Source organism: Oryx dammah, unplaced genomic scaffold, assembly GCF_014754425.2.
Source record: "Oryx dammah isolate SB20612 unplaced genomic scaffold, SCBI_Odam_1.1 HiC_scaffold_5, whole genome shotgun sequence".
Taxonomy (NCBI): Eukaryota; Metazoa; Chordata; class Mammalia; order Artiodactyla; family Bovidae; genus Oryx; species Oryx dammah.
Window position 1 is genome coordinate 14,451,051 of NW_024070189.1, and position 17,390 is coordinate 14,468,440.

Sequence of the window (17,390 nt, forward strand, 5' to 3'; positions counted from 1 at the left end):
TACTTCAAGGGTGTGGGTGTGTGTGTGTGTGTGTTGGTGGGGCTTCTAGTAAGATAGATAAGGCAGGATAGACACAATGTTACAATGTTGATAATTATAGAAGGTGATGGGTACAAGAGGAGGGTGTTATATTATTCTCTCTGCCTCTGTGCTAAAAAAAAGTTTTAAAAATTTTTGAATCTTCTTAAGAGCTTGTATCTCCCTAAAGTTACACAAAGGGTTTCCCTGGAGGCTCAGTAGTAAAGAATCCACTTGCCAATGCAGGAGACATGGGTTCGATCCCTGGGAAGGGATGATTCCCCTGGAGAAGGAAATGGCAATGCTTGGGAAATCCCATGGAGAGAGGAGCCTGGCAGGCTGCAATCCATGGGGCTGCAAGAGTTGGATACAACTCTTTAGGCTGTGCTTGTGATTTTTATCTATGAGAAATGCAAGAGAAGACCAAGAATGGACCATCAGCACAATTTCTGTGTCCAGGGCACCCCGTTCAAAACAGGACACATAGTAGGTGGGCAATAAGCAACTGTGAACATCTTTGGCCTTTACCAAAGCACTTTTATACTCTATAAGTTCTCCAGAGTCAGAAGGAATTCCATAAATTTTATGAAAACTAACCATAGACCCTTTTTTTTCTGGAGTTAAATGGCTCTCCCATCTGAGGAAGCAACTTACATAGCTGGTAGTCACTGGATCAAGTAATTTCACACTTCTCTTAAGTGAAAGACACTGGATATTTTTTCTTTATGGTAGCTGCAAAGCTTTCTGGGTCATTTTTTTATGAAAAGAAAATGAGACAACTTGAAGAACAGAGGTTTAGAATCACATTAACAGGATTTCAATCCTTAAAACAGTTTAAAGGGAAGATTCTGGGAAGATGAAGTAAGAGGTACCAGGAATCCATCCCCACACCTGGAACAAAATCTCCCTGGCAGAATCTGTCTGATCTAACTACTGTGAAGTTCTGGAGTCTATCAAAGACTTGTAACTTCCAGGGGAACATTTAAATGGTAAGTTTTGGTTAATTTGCATTCATTTCAGCTCTGCTCAGCAGTAGCTGCCCATTCCTCATCCCCAGTTCTCAGCTCAGGTGGCTCAGGGGTAAAGAAGACTCAGGAGATGTGTTTGATCTCTGGGTTGGGAAGATCTCCTGGAGGAGGAAATGGCAACTGACTCCAGTATTCTTGCCTGGAAAATCCAGTTGTCAGAGGAGCTGGGCAGGCTATAATCCATGGGGTCGCAAAGAGTCAGACAGGACTGAGTGACTGAACACACACAACTCACAGCAAGCAAGTGTGCACTGGAGCATGCAAAAATGACTCTGCCTTCCAAATACTGCGCATCTGTATTCTGATCACGGATTGCTCATGCCCAGGGAAAGGTTCAGAATCAGAAAAGTCTTGAGAAGCTCTTCAGTGTACACTTTTGGCTGAACCTTGGCACAAAAAGAGCCCATCATTATCAAAAACAAAACGGCAAACCCTAGGGAAAGAGGAGAATTTGATTTCCAATATTTTCAATGATTCAAATGTCCAGTTTTCAACCAAAACAACAAAAAAAGGAAATCACAAAGCATGCAAAGAAACAGAGATGTATTGCCCAATCAAGGGGAAAAACAAAAAACAAAAGAAACAGAAACTGTCCCTAAGAGCTGACAGTAGATACGCTAGATAAAAACTTTAAAACAACTGCCTTAAAGATGCTCAAAGAACTAAAGCAAGTGTGGAGACAGTCAAGGAACCAATGCATAAACAAAATGGAAATACCAATAAAAAATAGATAATCTAAAAAGAAACCAAAAAAAAAAATTCTAGAGTGGAGACATATAATAACTGAAATGAAAAAAATCACTAGAGGGATTCAAAGGCAGACTTGAGGAGGCTAAAGAAAGAATCATTGCAATCAAAAATAGGACAGCTGAAATTATAGAGTCTGAGGAAGAGAAAGGAAAATGATTAAAGCAAATAGAGCCCACAGGGTGTCCCTGGTAGCTCAGATGGTAAAGCATCTGCCTGCAATGCAGGAGATCTAGGTTTGATCCCTGGGTTGAGAAGATCCCCTGGAGGAGGGCATGGCAACCCACTCCAGGATTCTTGCCTGGAGAATCCCGTGGACAGAGAAGCCTGGTGGGCTAGAGTCCATGAGGTTGCAAAGAGTCAGACACGACTGAGCGAATAATACAGCAACAACAAATGGAACCTACAGGACCCGAGAGGCGTCGTCAAGTATACTTGGGTTGCTTCCCTGGATGGCCATTTTTTGAGAAACAACCTTACTGTTTGCCACAGTAGTTGTATGGATGAGCACAATAATGTGTGTGTGTGTGTGTGTGTGTGTGTGTGTGTGTGTATTGCAGCCTTAAAAGGAAGAAAATTTTGATATATGCTTTAACACGGATGCATCTTGAGGGGATTAGTGAAGTCGCTCAGTCATGTCTGACTCTTTGCGACCCCATGGACTGTAGCCTAACTGGCTCCTCCGTCCACGGGATTTTTCAAGCATTAGTACTAGAGTAGGTTGCCATTTCCTTCTCCAGGGGATCTTCCCAACCCAGGGATAGAACTCGGGTCTCCCGCATTGTAGGCAGACGCTTTACCATCTGAGCCAGCAGGGAAGTCCAATGAAATAAGCCAGTCACAAAAAAGCAAGTACTATAAAACTCCACTGATGTGAGGTGCCTAGGATAGTCAAAATCATAGAGACAGAAAGAAGAATGATGGCTGGCAGGGACTGACGGGAGAGGAGAATTCAGAGTTACTGATCAACAGGCATAAAGTTTCGGTCAAGGAAAATGAACAAGCTCTAGAGATCTGCTGTACAATATTGTACCTCCAGTGAACAATAACACACTGTATACTTAAAAATCTGTTAAAAGGGTACATTTCAGGTTAAGTAAGTAAGTAAGTGTTAGTCGCTCAGTCGTGCCCAACTCTTTGCGACCCGTTAAATGCTTTCATAATACAATAAAAGTGATAAGGAACACAGATACTGGAATATAGTACCATGCGTTTAAATGTAGATATTAAAATTGAATGAGAATTTATTAATTAATGGGTATAGAGTCCCAGTTCTGCAAGATAAAAATTGTTCTGAAGCTAGATGGTAGTGATGGTCGCACAAGAATTATGAATATTTACTTCCACTGAACTTTATAGCTATAAACAGTAAAGATGGCAAATTTTCTGTAAATTTTTTTTAAAAAACCTCAAGGAAGAAAACAAAACAAAGATGGGTTGCTTAGAGGTTTTATACTCCATTGAGACAGTCTACTCAGAACTAATTACCCACTAGTTCACCTGGGAACCTCAAGTGGCCACCCACCGTTTACACCACCAGCAGCAAGCTACCTCATTCTTTCAAAAGTATTTATAGAACACAATTAAATTTCTGGGAAGTATTAAAGTGGATTAAAGAATAATATCATCAGGTGTATTCTTAAGTCTTATCTGCAATGGGAAGCAAATCATTTCAGAGACTGTGGGGGGTGGGGGTGGGGGGCGAGGCAGAAGGTGGCGGTGCTGTGCCCTTTCTGCAGAATCTACAATTCACATTCCTTACTCTTAAACATCACTGCAGCCAAGTGGTCTGTCCTGCCAGGGAAGGTTTGTGACACTCTTCCCAGGCTGGTCACAATGACGGGGCCTCCCAAATGACTGCGCTCCTAGATGACTCCGCCATTGGACCAATAGGTCTAATTAGGCTAAGAAACATCTTTAATTAACACAGTCTAATAGAGTCAACTTATGACTCAAAAATATGATTACTGGTGTCGGCCAACCAAATTTACTCTCCTTCATGCTTCATCATTATGAAGGTCATCAGATGTCCTTCAAATCTAGCTTTGTAAATTTTTTTTTTTTTTTACTAAAGGCACATAGTTCTTCAAAAGATCAGATCCATAATACTGACGGTATTCACTGGGAAAATGTATACTGAAGCGTTTCTTTGATTGGCTTTATAGGTGGCAATCCCTTAAACAAAACACATCATAGATACACCCTTCAATTATTTTACCTTATTCTGCCTAAATTTTTAAAGTTAGCTCATTCACAATCTTTTTCAGTAATTAAAGGATCTCAGTAAAGACATTTTAATTATAGGACTTACTGAAGCATGATATACGTAAATGCAGATATGCATTATATAGTGTTTTATATAAAATTTTTGTATTAATAAACTGTATAAATGCTATATTTAATAGCATATAATATAAATTATATATATGTGTGTATACACATATGTAAATTGGCTCCATGGGTCTTTAAGGGATTATAGATGGTCTTCTGTGTGTGCGTATATTTTGTTGTGGGAAAGTGGTCCACAACTTTTGTTTAATTCTCAAAATGGCTGTGGTCATCCCCTCACAGCCACCAAAGGAGTGGCTAGAAACCAATGTCTAGAGCTATACTGTCCAACACAGTAGCCATTAGCCACTCATGCCTATTAAGCACTTGAAATACATCATGTTAACTGAGATGTGCTCTAAGTATAAAATACACACCAGATTTTGAAGAAAATTAAAAAGAAAATTTACAATATCCCAATAATTTGCACATTGATTCCATGTTGAAATAGTACCATTTGGGATATAGTGGGCTAATTAACATGTCATTAGTATTAATTTCCTCTGTCAGCTAATGTAAATACTAGAAAATTTAAAATCACATATATGGCTCACACTATATTTGAACAGCTCTGGTTGGGGAAAAGTTAGAGCTTCATCACTGGCAGGTTGCTGATTCTAGGAGGTTCCTACTAGCAGAAAAAGAAAATTTAGAATAGTTTCAACACTGAATTAGAAGAGAAGTTTCAGCAAAGATGTCAGACTGTGCCTAAACATAATAGGGTTAAAAACATACCTTTAAACTATTTTCATCCCAATATTCCAGCATAATTTCCTTTGAAGAATCATGAATTTGGAAGAAAAGTGATGTTAGCTCTGAACCACAGTTATTGATATTTGCAGATAATTCATGTGGTGCATTTTGATAAGAACCTTAGGACAATAATGACTCAAAGTAAACTTTTGCTCTTAGCACATCAGTAAGATGCTACATTAAAAAAAAAAAAAAACAGAAAATGTACAAGGAAATGGAAATTTTCAATCATTAACAATGTATGGGTATGGTACTTTTATTCAGGAATTAAGTCTTCAGCAACCCTTATGTGGTACCTATCATCACCCACGTTTTATAGATGTGGAAACCGGTTGAAAAAAGAGAACAAGAATTCTGTCTAATTTTCCACTTTGAGGCTAATACTGAGTCTGACACATAGTAGATGCTCAGTGAATGGCCACTGGATGAAAAGGGACATTTTACTGATCCCAATACAAGGTTTCTTTCTAAAGAGTGTCTGATTACAACACTCTTGCTGTTCCCAATACCACATGATGAGAGAGAAGGGTGTACTTCACTATTTTTTTTCCAATTCTCATCATAAATCAATGGGATATAAATATTTCTATCCTTTCTGTCAATAAGACTTAGGTGTATTGTTATTGTTTTGGAAAGCATCCTAATATTATATTAAAGCATGCTTCCTGGTTCAAAACACAAGTACCAGCTTGACTGGATATCACACTTACATGGTTGGACAACCATTCAGTGCATTAAATAAATGGAACATCTTTGCCCCTGATCCAAGCCATAGAGTCTCCCTCCCTCTCTCTCATTCTCAACAAGGGTCTTGATCTCAGTTGTTTATGTTCCTTGGAGTTTTGGGATTTTTCTCCTTGCCCCACCCCACTATCTTGGTTACCTCTCTACTTTGCGCTGGCAAATGCATGCCCAAAAACACGCCTCTGAAAGTTTTGCGCTTTACTTATGAATTAAAAACAAACTCTAGAGCTGAGTGCTTTCTGAGTCCGCGTTCATCCAGGACTCCGCGTCCGAGGGCAGAATTCGTCCAGCAACAATCCCTATGCCGTTCAACTTGTGAGCCTGAACTCACGCCGACTAGCACGTGTACGTCTGAGCTGGCTCCCACATACCACAGCAGGGTGGGTCTCAGCCTCTCCCGGAGCCTCCCCTGAAACAACCTGCTCCCCAACCTTCGCCCGCAAAATCCTGAACAGTGACCTCGCCTACAGCCCAGGAAGGCAGAGGACATTCCCTTCCCAGCCCTGCCTAGGGACGATCGCTCCTATTTACCGTCTTGTACCACCAGCTTGCAAATGCCATGGCGACGATGGATGTGCTCCGAGAGACGCAGCGAGGGACCCGGCGAGGACACGGGTGCAGCACAGCAAGGGGCCGCCGGCTCGCACTCCACCTGCCGCAGACCTGGCTGGGGCTGAGCTCTGCAAGCCTCACGGCTGTCAGGGAGTGAGCAAGGCAGCTGGGCGGGGCCTTTCCCGACCCCGCCCCTCATGTTGACCCCGCCCCCGCCCCGCCCCGCCCCGCCCCGCCCCGCCCCGCTGGTTTGGCTCAAAGCTGCTTAGGGGAGAAGTGTCATTCATTCCAGGCGGCACCGCCTGGCTGCCTGGAGTGGAGGCGGAGACCCGACTTTTCTGCTGAAGTTTCCTACAGACTCCGGAATGCCGAGAGGTCCCAAATGAACATTCTCCTTTTGCCCTTATCCGCTTCTCACCTACCCCTGTCCCATCCACCAACTTTTCCCAACGCATGAGTGAGAAGTGAGCAAAAGTCGCTCAGTCGTGTCCTGACTCTTTGCACCCCACGAACTATCCAGTGCAGGGAATTCTCCAGGCCAGGATACCGGAGTGGGCAGCCAATTCCCTTCTCCAGGGGATCTTCCCAACCCAGGGATCGAGCCCAGGTCTACCGCACTGCAGGCGGATTCTTCACCAGCTGAGCCGCCAGGGAAGCCCACTCCAATGTGGCTTGCGCCGCGCCCAGTGCACTTGGCCGGCCCCCAGGGCCATCCGCGGGCCCCTCCAGTCACCTGCCCAGAGGCAGGTTCTGAGTCCACACCCTGCTCTTTCCAGATGCTTCTCCGTGCCCGGGAGGGGTGGTGCCCAGGGACAGCAGGCCAGGCAGACTAACCCCCCTCTGGAGGTGGACCCGAGGCTTCGGGGGGCCCCGAGATCCTCCCCGCGCTCAAGCCCGGCGGTAGGAGCGCCACTCACCTCCTGGGTGTGGCGGGCAGCGCGCCGGGGCCGCGGGGAGGCGGCGGGCTTCGGGCCCGGCTGGGACATGGCGAGGCCGGTGCGAACGCTGCCTCCGAGCGGGCGCGGCGGAGCCTGGAAGGGAGGCCCGAGCCGGGGAGCGCTGGGAGGGAGCGAGGGCGCGGAGGGGCTGGCGGGCGCGCCTGTGAGGCAGCTTTTCCGACCCAGCCCCGACCCGCGGGAGCTCCCCTTCGCCGGGCAGGGCCCTCCCCTTCCTGCCTGCAGCTGGCTGCGCCCGGGCGGCAGCGGCCCGGGGCTCCCTGTTTGCAGCTCACACCCTGAGTCCGGTATCTTCTCCCAGGGACAGCCCACCCGACCCGAGGTCTCCTTGGGTGCCCCAGCGGGTCGCAGAGAGGAGGGGCTGGAGATGGCGGGGTTCTCCTCTGACTTGCCTAGACTTGGCTTGCAGTTGTGCAAGGAGAGCGGAACCGGGGCGTGGCCCCGTCTACACTTCAAGCCCCCCTCCCTAAGAATCTCAAGAATTAGACAGCTTTTCTGCAATCTGCTCTGGGTTAACTAGGAGGAGAATTTACCAACTCAGATGGCCCGGGGCCTGAACCCTCTGGATGAGGAAGCGGATTGCAGAAACAAATTGGTCTATGTGTGACTCCGTGTGTTGTGAGTGTGTGTGTGTGTGTGTACACACACGGGCCTAGGTATGTTTTACGCGGCTTTACTTTGGGGTGCGGTGGGGGGTAGTTTTGAAAGTGCAATGGTGTTTCATGTGGAAGAAGTCTTAGGTTCCAATCAAAACCTAAGAACAGTCCCAAGTTTAAACCCCATTGCCTTTCAGGAGGCTGTTGAATTTTGTTTGCAAGGAGGCCGGATTGCTTTTGTCTTTGGTTCATCTTAAACAGCACTTCCTGGTTTGGGCCTGTGAAATAGAACAAGCCTGAAGTGAAATGTTACAAGCCAGACTAGAAAAGCCTCCTCTGCAGTGAGTGCCTGTCTGTGGTTGCTGCTGGTTTGTGAAGATCTGACAGAAGAAAACCTGTTAACCCCACCATGGCATTGACAATGTGGGCCTCGGGGTCACTGCCCTCTGCTGTGCTGTGTTTCAGACTGTTGGGGGTGGGGGGTGCAGGTTACAAGGAAAGACTGGTCATGCTGAATGGACCTTGGCAGAATGGAATCCTTGTTTCCTTCTCCCTTCTCATTTCGGGCATTCTGACTTCCCTTTATTCAAGGGACCGGCTAGCTTCATTCTTTCTGGGGGGGCGGGGGAGGGGGGGGAGGAGAGCAGGGAGGGATGATTTCAAAGCATTTCCTCTCTAAGGAAATATCTGTGTATCTGATATTTCCAAAAAACAGCATTAACAGGTTTACTTCTGTTGGATGGTCACAAACCAGCAGCAACCACAGGCAGGCAATCACTGCAGAGGAGCCTTTTCTAGTCTGGCTTGTAACATTTCACTTCAGGCTTGTTATAATTCACAGCCCCAAACCAGGAAATGCTGTTTAGGATGAACCTAAGACAACTTATACGTAATTTGAACCAACTTGGATATGGGGCCTATGATTGCCCATTCAAGAAAAACTGATTGATGGCATCAGTTACATTCACAATTAAAGAAAATATGTCATAAACCTGAAAAATGCTTTTATGATTGTGATCAAACACCTACAGTAATTTAAGAAAATGTAAAACAAAAGTGGTGATATAATGGCCCTATCTCCAGGCCCAGGAACTGGAACCACCTCTCCCAGGATCCTAAAGGGCCTAGATTCAATATCCCCGAGTACATTATTCTGACTCTGGAAGAACAGTTCCCATTGAAGTCTGAGTTATTTTTTAATGGAGTATTGAAATTGAACTTAGGACTTCCCTGATGGTACAGTGGATAATAATCTGCCTGTCAATGCAGGGGACATAGGTTCGATCCCTGGTCCAGGAAGATTTCACATGCTACACAGGGCAACTAAGCCATGACTACTACCATGTGCCATGACTACTGAGCCCATAGGCTGCAGCTACTGACGCCCATGCACCTAGAGCGTGTGCTTCACAGCAAGAGAAACCTCAGCGATGAGAAGCCCATGTGCCACAACAAATAGTAGTGCCCCTCGTCCAGCCAGAGAAAGCCCGTGCGCAGCAATGAAGACCCAGTCAACCAAAAGTAAAACTGAGCTTAAACTGGCTAGTTTCACATTTGAAAGGCTTCCATGTAAAGCACGATGAAAAGGACTGTAGAGGGAGCAATATAAAGGTTAAAATACATATTTCCTGCGCTCCAGGGACTTCACACTTTAGCTGAAGTCATATAGCATTTGTAACACATGATCATTCAGGTAGCATTGAAAGATACACAGTGGGTGAATAAATACAAACGCACTTTGGGAATGTGGGGTTCTGTGGGTTTGGGGGACTATAGGAAGGGAAAGCAGGCTTGAGCTGGCTGACTGGCTGGTGGGACGTGGTTAGAAGAAAGTAGGGATCAGTTCAGTTCAGTTCAGTCTCTCAGTCGTGTCCGACTCTTTGCAGCCCTGTGGACTGCAGCATGCCAGGCTTCCCTGTCCATCACCAACTCCCGGAACGGAAGGGAGAAATAGATTCAAGGGATTAGATTAGATAGACAGACTGCCTGAAGAACTATGGATGGAGGTTCCTGACATTGTACAGGACACAGGGATCAAGACCATCCCCAAGACAAAGAAATGCACCAAGGCAAAATGGTTGTCTGAGGAGGCCTTACAAATAGCTTAGAAAAGAATAGAAGTGAAAGGCAAAGGAGAAAAGGAAAGATACACCCATTCGAATGCAGAATTCCAAAGAATAACAAGGAGAGATAAGAAAGCCTTCCTCAGTGATCAGTGCAAAGAAATAGAGGAAAACAATAGAATGGGAAAGACTAGAGATCTCTTCAAGAAAATCAGAGATACCAAGGGAACTTTTCATTCAGAGTGGGGATAGATCAGGAAATAAGAAGGAGCCCACCCACCTGGCTAGAGCCACTGGTTCAAGTTCAGGAGTAATCAATCCATGTATGAGCCTATTATTAAACAGCCACACTGTGCTCGTGATACAGTTGATACCAAAATCTGTAAGAGAATGAATTACTTCAGCCTTCAGGCTTTGCTCAAGAGTCAGAATTCATATAAGCAGAAAAATACAATCTAAACAGCACATTAATGATTACGAGTAAAGAAGAATTTCAAAAAAGGTGAAGAAGAAGATTGATGTTTTCACTTTCTCTCGTAGTTGGTGGGGAATTGGGAACTTTGATACCGTGACCACCACTTGAGGATCTTGGGAACCTCATATAAAACATTTATGGCAACTTTTACTGTATTTTTATTAGGACATATTATAAGTAGAGGCATACCACTGAGATATTGCAGGTTTGGTTCAAGATCACTGCAGTGAAGTGACTATCACAATAAACCAAGTCACATGAAATTTTTGTTTCCCAGTTAAGATAAAGGTCATTCAGGTATGACCAAATCAAATACCTTACAATTGTACTGAGAAAGTGACAAATAGATTCAAGGGATTAGATCTGATAGACAGAGTGCCTGATGAACTTTGGACAGAGGTTCATGACATTGTACAGGAGGCAGTGATCAAGACCATCCCCAAGAAAAAGAAATGCAAAAAGGCAAAGTGTTTGTCTGAGGAGGACTTAAAATAGCTGAGAAAAGAAGAGAAGCCAAAGGCAAAGGAGAAAAAGAAAGATATACCCATTTGAATGCAGAGTTCCAAAGAATAGCAAGGAGAGATAAGAAAGCCTTCCTCAGTGACCAATGCAAAGAAATAGAGGAAAACAATAGAAGGGGAAAGACTAGAGATATCTTTAAGAAAATTAGAGATACCAAGGGAACATTTCATGCAAAGATGGGTACAATAAAGGACAGAAATGGTATGGACCTAACAGAAGCAGAAGATATTAAGAGGTGGCAAGAATACACAGAAAAACTATACAAAAAAGATCTTCATGACCCAGGTAACCATGATGGTGTGACCACTCACCTAGAGCCAGACATCCTGGAATGTGAAGTCCAGTGGGCCTTAGGAAGCATCACTATGAACAAAGCTAGTGGACGTGATGGAATTCCAGCTGAGTTATTTCAAATCCTAAAAGATGATTGCTGTTAAAGGGCTGCACTCAATATGCCAGCAAATTTGGAAAACTCAGCAGTGGCCACAGGACTGGAAAAGGTCAGTTTTCATTCCAATCCCAAAGAAAGGCAATACCAAAGAATGTTCAAACTACCGCACAATTGCACTCATCTCACACGCTAGTAAAGTAATGCTCAAAATTCTCCAAGCCAGGCTTCAACAGTACATGAACCATGAACTTCCAGAAGTTCAAGCTGGATTTAGAAAAGGCAGAGGAACCAGAGATTAAATTGCCAACATCCATTGGATTGTTGAAAAAGCAAGAAACTCCCAGAAAACATCTACTTCTGCTTTATTGACTATGCTAAAGCCTTTGACTGTGTGGATCAAAACAAACTGTGGAAAATTCTTAAAGGGATGGGAATACCAGATCACCTGATCTGCCTCCTGAGAAATCTGTATGCAGGTCAGGAAGCAACAGTTAGAACCGGACATGGGACAACAGACTGGTTCCAAATTGGGAAAGGGGTACGTCAAGGCTGTATATTGTCACCCTGCTTATTCAACTTCTATGCAGAGTACATCATGAGAAACGCTGGGCTGGAAGGAGCACAAGCTAAAATCAAGACTGCCAGGAGAAATATCAATAACCTCAGAAATGTAGATGACACCATCCTTATAGCAGAAAGTGAAGAGGAATTAAAGAGCTTCTTGATGAAAGTGAAAAAGGAGAGTGAAAAAGTTGGCTTAAAACTCAACATTCAGAAAACTAAGATCACAGCATTCGGTCCCATCCTTTCATGGCAAATAGATGGGGAAACAATGGAAACAGTGACAGACTTTATTTTGGGGGGCTCCATAATCACTGCAGATGGTGACTGCAGCCATGAAATTAAAAGACGCTTGCTCCTTGAAAGAAAAGTTACGACCAACCTAGATAGCATACTCAAAAGCAGAGACATTACTTTGCCAACAAAGGTCCATCTAGTCAAAGCTATGGTTTTTCCAGTAGTCATGTATGCCTGTTAGAGTTGGACTATAAAGAAAGCTGGAACTAACATTCATGCAATATTGCTTTTTACAGCATTGCACTTTACTTCCATCACAAGTCACATCCACAACTGATTGATGATTTTGAAGAATGATGCTTTTGAACTGTGGTGTTGGAGAAGACTCTTGAGAATCCCTTGAACTGCAAGGAGATCAACCACTCAATCCTAAAGGAAATCAGTCCTGAATATTCACTGGAAGGACTGATGTTGAAGCTGAAACTCCAATACTTTGGTCACCTGATGTGAAGAACTGACTCACTGGAACAGACCCTGATGGTGGGAAAGATTGAAGGTGGGAGGAGAAGGGGACGACAGAGGATGAGGTGGCTGGATGGTATCACTGTGACTCGACGAACATGAGTTTGAGTAAGCTCCGGAAGTTGGTGATGGACAGGGAAGCCTCACGTCTACAGTCCATGGGGTCGCAAAGAGTTGGACGTGACTGAGTGACTGAACTGACTGAACTAAAGATAAAAGTTATGTTTACACCATATCCATTAAGGGTGCAATAAACAACATTTCTTAAAAAATAATGTACATGTATTAATTTAAAAATATAAACCGAAATCAATTATCATGTTAACATCAAAGATCAATCATCATAGATCACCGTAACTATAATAATGAAAAAGTCTGTAAATTGGTGAATTTGCAAAAATATGAGATAGGATATGAGCAAATGCTGCTAGAAAAATAGCACTGATAGACTTGATCCAAGGAACGTTGCTGCAAACGTTCAATTTGTAAAAAACAAGGTCTTTGTAAAGCACAGTAAAGTGTGTTCATTGCTCAGTCATATCCAACTGTTTGTGATTCCATGGTCTGTAGCCTCTTTACGCAAAGTTCTCTAGGCAAAAATACTGGAGTGGGTTGCCATTCCCTTCTCCAGGGGATCTTCCCAACCCAGGGATTGAACCTGGGTCTCCTGCATTGCAGGCAGATTCTTTACTGTCTAAGCTAACCAGTTCAGTTCAGTTCAGTCACTTAGTCTTGTCCGACTCTTCGCAACCCCATGGACTACAGCACACCAGGCTTCCCTGTCCATCACCAACTCCTGGAGTTTGCTCAAACTCAAGTCCATCACATCAGTGATGCCATCCAACCATCTCATCCTCTGTCACCCCTTTCTCCTCCTGCCCTCAATCTTTCCCAGATTGAAAGACTGGGAAAGCTAACGAGGGAAGCCCTTATGCACAGTAAAGCGAGGTTGCAATAAAGCCTGGATGCATGGCTCTGTTTTATTCCTTTATTTAGTCTGTAACAGGATTCCTGCTCTATGTCAGGCTCTGGGGAGGCAACAGGAGCTCAAGGACCTCACAGTCTAGTAGGGAAGACAGATGAATGAATCCACGATGGCCGTGTGATGAGGGAAGCTGCCAGCAGAGACGGCCTATGAGCCTTGTTGGTTCCCTGGAGGGGCTTCTCTTTCTGACTGAGGGATGGGTGGGCTGGGGACAGGGGAGAGCTCAGGGCTGCATCCTCCCCTCATCTCTGATTTGAGTTGAAACCTGCTCTGAACAATCTCCACGTTGTATCTCCCTCCCCAGCCTCTCCACCCACCTCCTCCACCACCACTGTGCAGGAACTCATCACTTTTCATCAGGAAATGTGTGAAGGAGAAAAAGAAAGGCAGGATGATATCCAGAGAAGAAGCCAGGGCAGCCTGAGAAGGTGCGGGCAAGGAGCAGAAGGAAGATGGTGGAGAAGTGAGCACTAAGGTTCTGGGAAGAGGGCCTTCTAAAAGGAAAGGCTGACCCTCGGTGTAAGTGAAGGGAAGAGAGGTGAAAGTCGCTCAGTCGTGTCCGACTCTTTGCGACCCCATGGACTATACAGTCCATGGAATTCTCTAGGCCAGAACACTGGAGTGGGTAGCCTTTCCCTTCTCCAGGGGATCTTCCCAACCCAGGGAGGGAACCCAGGTCTCCCACACTGCAGGTGGATTCTTTACCAGCTGAGCCACAAGGGAAGCCCAAGAATACTGGAGTGGGTAGCCTATCCCTTCTCCAGCGGATCTTCCTGACCCAGGAATCGAACCAGGGTCTCCTACATTGCAGATGGATTCTTTACCAGCTGAGCTAACAGGGAAGCCCTGCCCCATGGAATAAAACCTCACTCAAAAGTTGGGTCAGACAAAGCAGGGAGTGTCCATTGGCTCTGACAGCTGAGAGCTTTTTGGTAACGCAGCTAGTGGGTAAAAACTTAAAAGGAGGCAGAGCGTTTTTCGAAGGGATCCATGGTCTAGACAGTGCCCTTCACTTTGGATGGTATTTCTTTCTACACCCCTGGAGGGGAATTTACCCCCGAAAACCTGGATCTTCTGGCTGACATCCAAGTGCCCTCTGATGCTACTGAAATGTGCCTGTCCTGTTGGCCATTTCAACATTCTCAGCCAAGTTTGCTCCATTGCATAGTAATGTTTGCCTAAGTAAACCAGAAAATCAACATTTGAGCAAACCAGCAAAGATGGAGTAGTGAAATATTCAGAGGCTCTCAGAGGCTCCTTTCCCTTTTAACAAACATGTCTCTGATTAGGAGCTTTGTGCTTCTGACTTGAATTATCTAGAAGAATGCCGACAGGGGTGAAAAAGTGAAAAGTGAAAGTTGCCAACTCTTTGTGACCCCATGGACTATACAGTCCATGGAATTCTCCAGGCCAGAATACTGGAGTGGGTAGCCATTCCCTTCTCCAGGGGAATCTTCCCAACCCAGGGATCAAACCCAGGTCTCCTGCATTGCAGGCGAATTCTTTACCATCTGAGCTACTAGGGAAGCCTTGAAGTTCTGTGCATAAAGGAAATGGAGTGCTGACCTGGAGGAGGCGATGTTTAGGCCACAGGAGGCTTGCCATTGCCTGAATGTGTCCCCTCAAATTGCTAAGTTGGGATGCCAATGTCCAAGCTGGTGGCGTTAGTAGGTGAGACCTTCCGAAGTGTTAGGTCCTGAGGACACAGCCCTCATGAATGAAATTAATGCCCTTATGCAATATCCCTGTGAGAGCTCCCTTGCCCTTTCCACCTTATGAAAATGCAACAAGTCTGCCACTTGGAAGAGGCCCTCACCCAACCAGGCTGGCACTCTGATTTCAGACTTCTGGCCTCCAGTACTTTGAGAAAAAAACATTTCTGTTGTTTCTAAGCCCTGCAGTCTGTGGTGTTTTGCTATAGTTGCCTGAATGGACTAAGACACCTTGCTTCTCAGCTCACCCCAGGCTTGTGCTTGGATGGCAGATGAGGAAGGGGAGGGAGAAAGAATGGAAGATTGGAGGGTCAGAGGAGGAAGACAGGAAAGAGAATTAGGAGCAGATGAAATAGCTTTTAGTTTTCACTACTACCAAACAAGAACTTGAATCATACACACACCTACACAGGGGATCTCAGGTTTTACTTCTCAGCCTTTATGTCCCTCCAGGGAGTAAGACATTACTTTGCCAACAAAGGTCCGTCTAGTCAAGGCTATGGTTTTTCCTGTAGTCATGTATGGATGTGAGAGCTGGACTATAAAAAAAGCTGAGCACCGAAGAATTGATGCTTTTGAACTGTGGTGTTGGAGAAGACTCTTGAGAGTCCCTTGGACTGCAAGGAGATCCAACCAATCCATTCTAAAGGAGGTTAGTCCTGATGCTGAAGCTGAAACTCCAATACTTCAGCCACCTGATGCGAAGAGCTGACTCATTTGAAAGAACCCTGATGCTGGGAAAGATTGAGGGCAGGAGGAGAAAGGGACGACAGAGGATGAGATGGTTGGATGGCATCACTGACTCAGTGAACATGAGTTTGAGTAAGCTCTGGGAGTTGGTGATGGACAGGGAGGCCTGGTGTGCTGTGGTTCATGGGGCCGCAAAGAGTTGGACATGACTGAGTGACTGAACTGAACTGAAGGGAGTAAGACACCCCCATGTACCTTCAGGTCTTGTTCTTCAGCTGGACACAATTTTCTGCTTCTTGTCTGGGTGGAACACAGAGGGCTGAGTTTCCAGGGTGATATTAGGGACTCCTCTTGGGCTCAATACCTGGTTAAGGTAAGGAAAGATGGGCAAAGGAAGAAGTTGAGCTGGAGTGCAGACCTGGCAGAAGTCTCACATAATCCTGCAGGGAATGACGATGATGCGATGCCCTTTAGAGATGTCCAGGGTTGGCAAGAGACAGCTGAGCCTTAATAAGCCTGCATCAACCAGTCCTTAGATGTAGTTGAAGGGGAGGGAGCGTGACTTTAAGGAAGGGGAGGTGTCTCCCTTAAGTGGTGGGAACCCCTAAGGGGACTGATGAGGGTTACCAGTTGGCAACACTCCAAGCAGCTGGGGTAGGAACCTGGGTAGGGCTCTTTTATCCTTTGGCGGGATTCAGGTAGTTTATCACATCTGCTACACTCCTAAAGGCTATGTAACACCATGCTAAGTCACTTCAGTTGTGTCTGACTCTGTGCGACCCCATAGACGGCAGCCCACCAGGCTCCCCGTCCCTGGGATTCTCCAGGCAAGAACACTGGAGTGGGTTGCCATTTCCTTCTCCAAAGCATGAAAGTGGAAAGTGAAAATTGAAAGGGAAGTTGCTCAGTCACGTCCGACTCTTAGTGACCCCATGGACTGCAGCCTACCAGGCTCCTCTGTCCATGGGATTTTCCAGGCAAGAGTACTGGAGTGAGGTGCCATTGCCTTCTCTGATGTAACACCATAGAACTTTGCAAAAAGAATGGAGGAGAGAATAAATGTTGCAAATATGTGCCAACAAACTGCTATATAACAGAACATTAGGCTTGAAAGCATAACCCATTTAATTAAAATTTTCCTCCTTTTACAGTTGAGTTTGTCTTCAAGAAGGCAAAAGTGAAGAACCCTTTGTTTCACAGAGCAGCCATGCGGTCAATACTACTATCTAGATACATGGAAACAACAATTTTACAACTGTTGTTGCTAAGAATGGGTAGAAATAAAGAGAAAATAATCTTTTTTTTTCTTCTAGCTTTGTCTTGTAGTATTAAAACAAGCAAACAAACAAAAAGATTGCTCTGTAGGTCTGGCAGCAGGTGAGGACGTGGGTAGAAGACATCCTCTGCTTGCCCAGAAGCTCTAAGCCTTCAGCTTCTTCTGCCTTCCTTGCTAATTTCCCAAAGTTTCCTTGCTAGTTTCCCCAAAAAGGAAGTTTGCAACTTTCCATCC

At 45.1% G+C, this 17,390-nt stretch overlaps 1 protein-coding gene across 12 annotated transcripts in view; it reads right to left on the reverse strand.

Annotated features, from left to right (window-relative positions):
• Nucleotides 1-7,433, reverse strand: part of CAST (calpastatin) — a 136,730-nt gene extending 129,297 nt beyond the window's left edge. For 5 of the 12 annotated variants that reach the window (XM_040239384.1, XM_040239383.1, XM_040239382.1 and 2 more), the window contains exon 1: nucleotides 7,088-7,433. In XM_040239384.1, the coding sequence (XP_040095318.1) occupies nucleotides 7,088-7,156 (69 nt within the window). In that variant the 5' untranslated portion in view covers nucleotides 7,157-7,433. Of the gene's footprint in view, nucleotides 1-6,149; nucleotides 6,293-7,087 lie in introns of those variants that run through there. The other 7 variants (XM_040239376.1, XM_040239375.1, XM_040239373.1 and 4 more) reach the window with 4 other exon arrangements.
• Nucleotides 7,434-17,390: the final 9,957 nt, after the last annotated feature.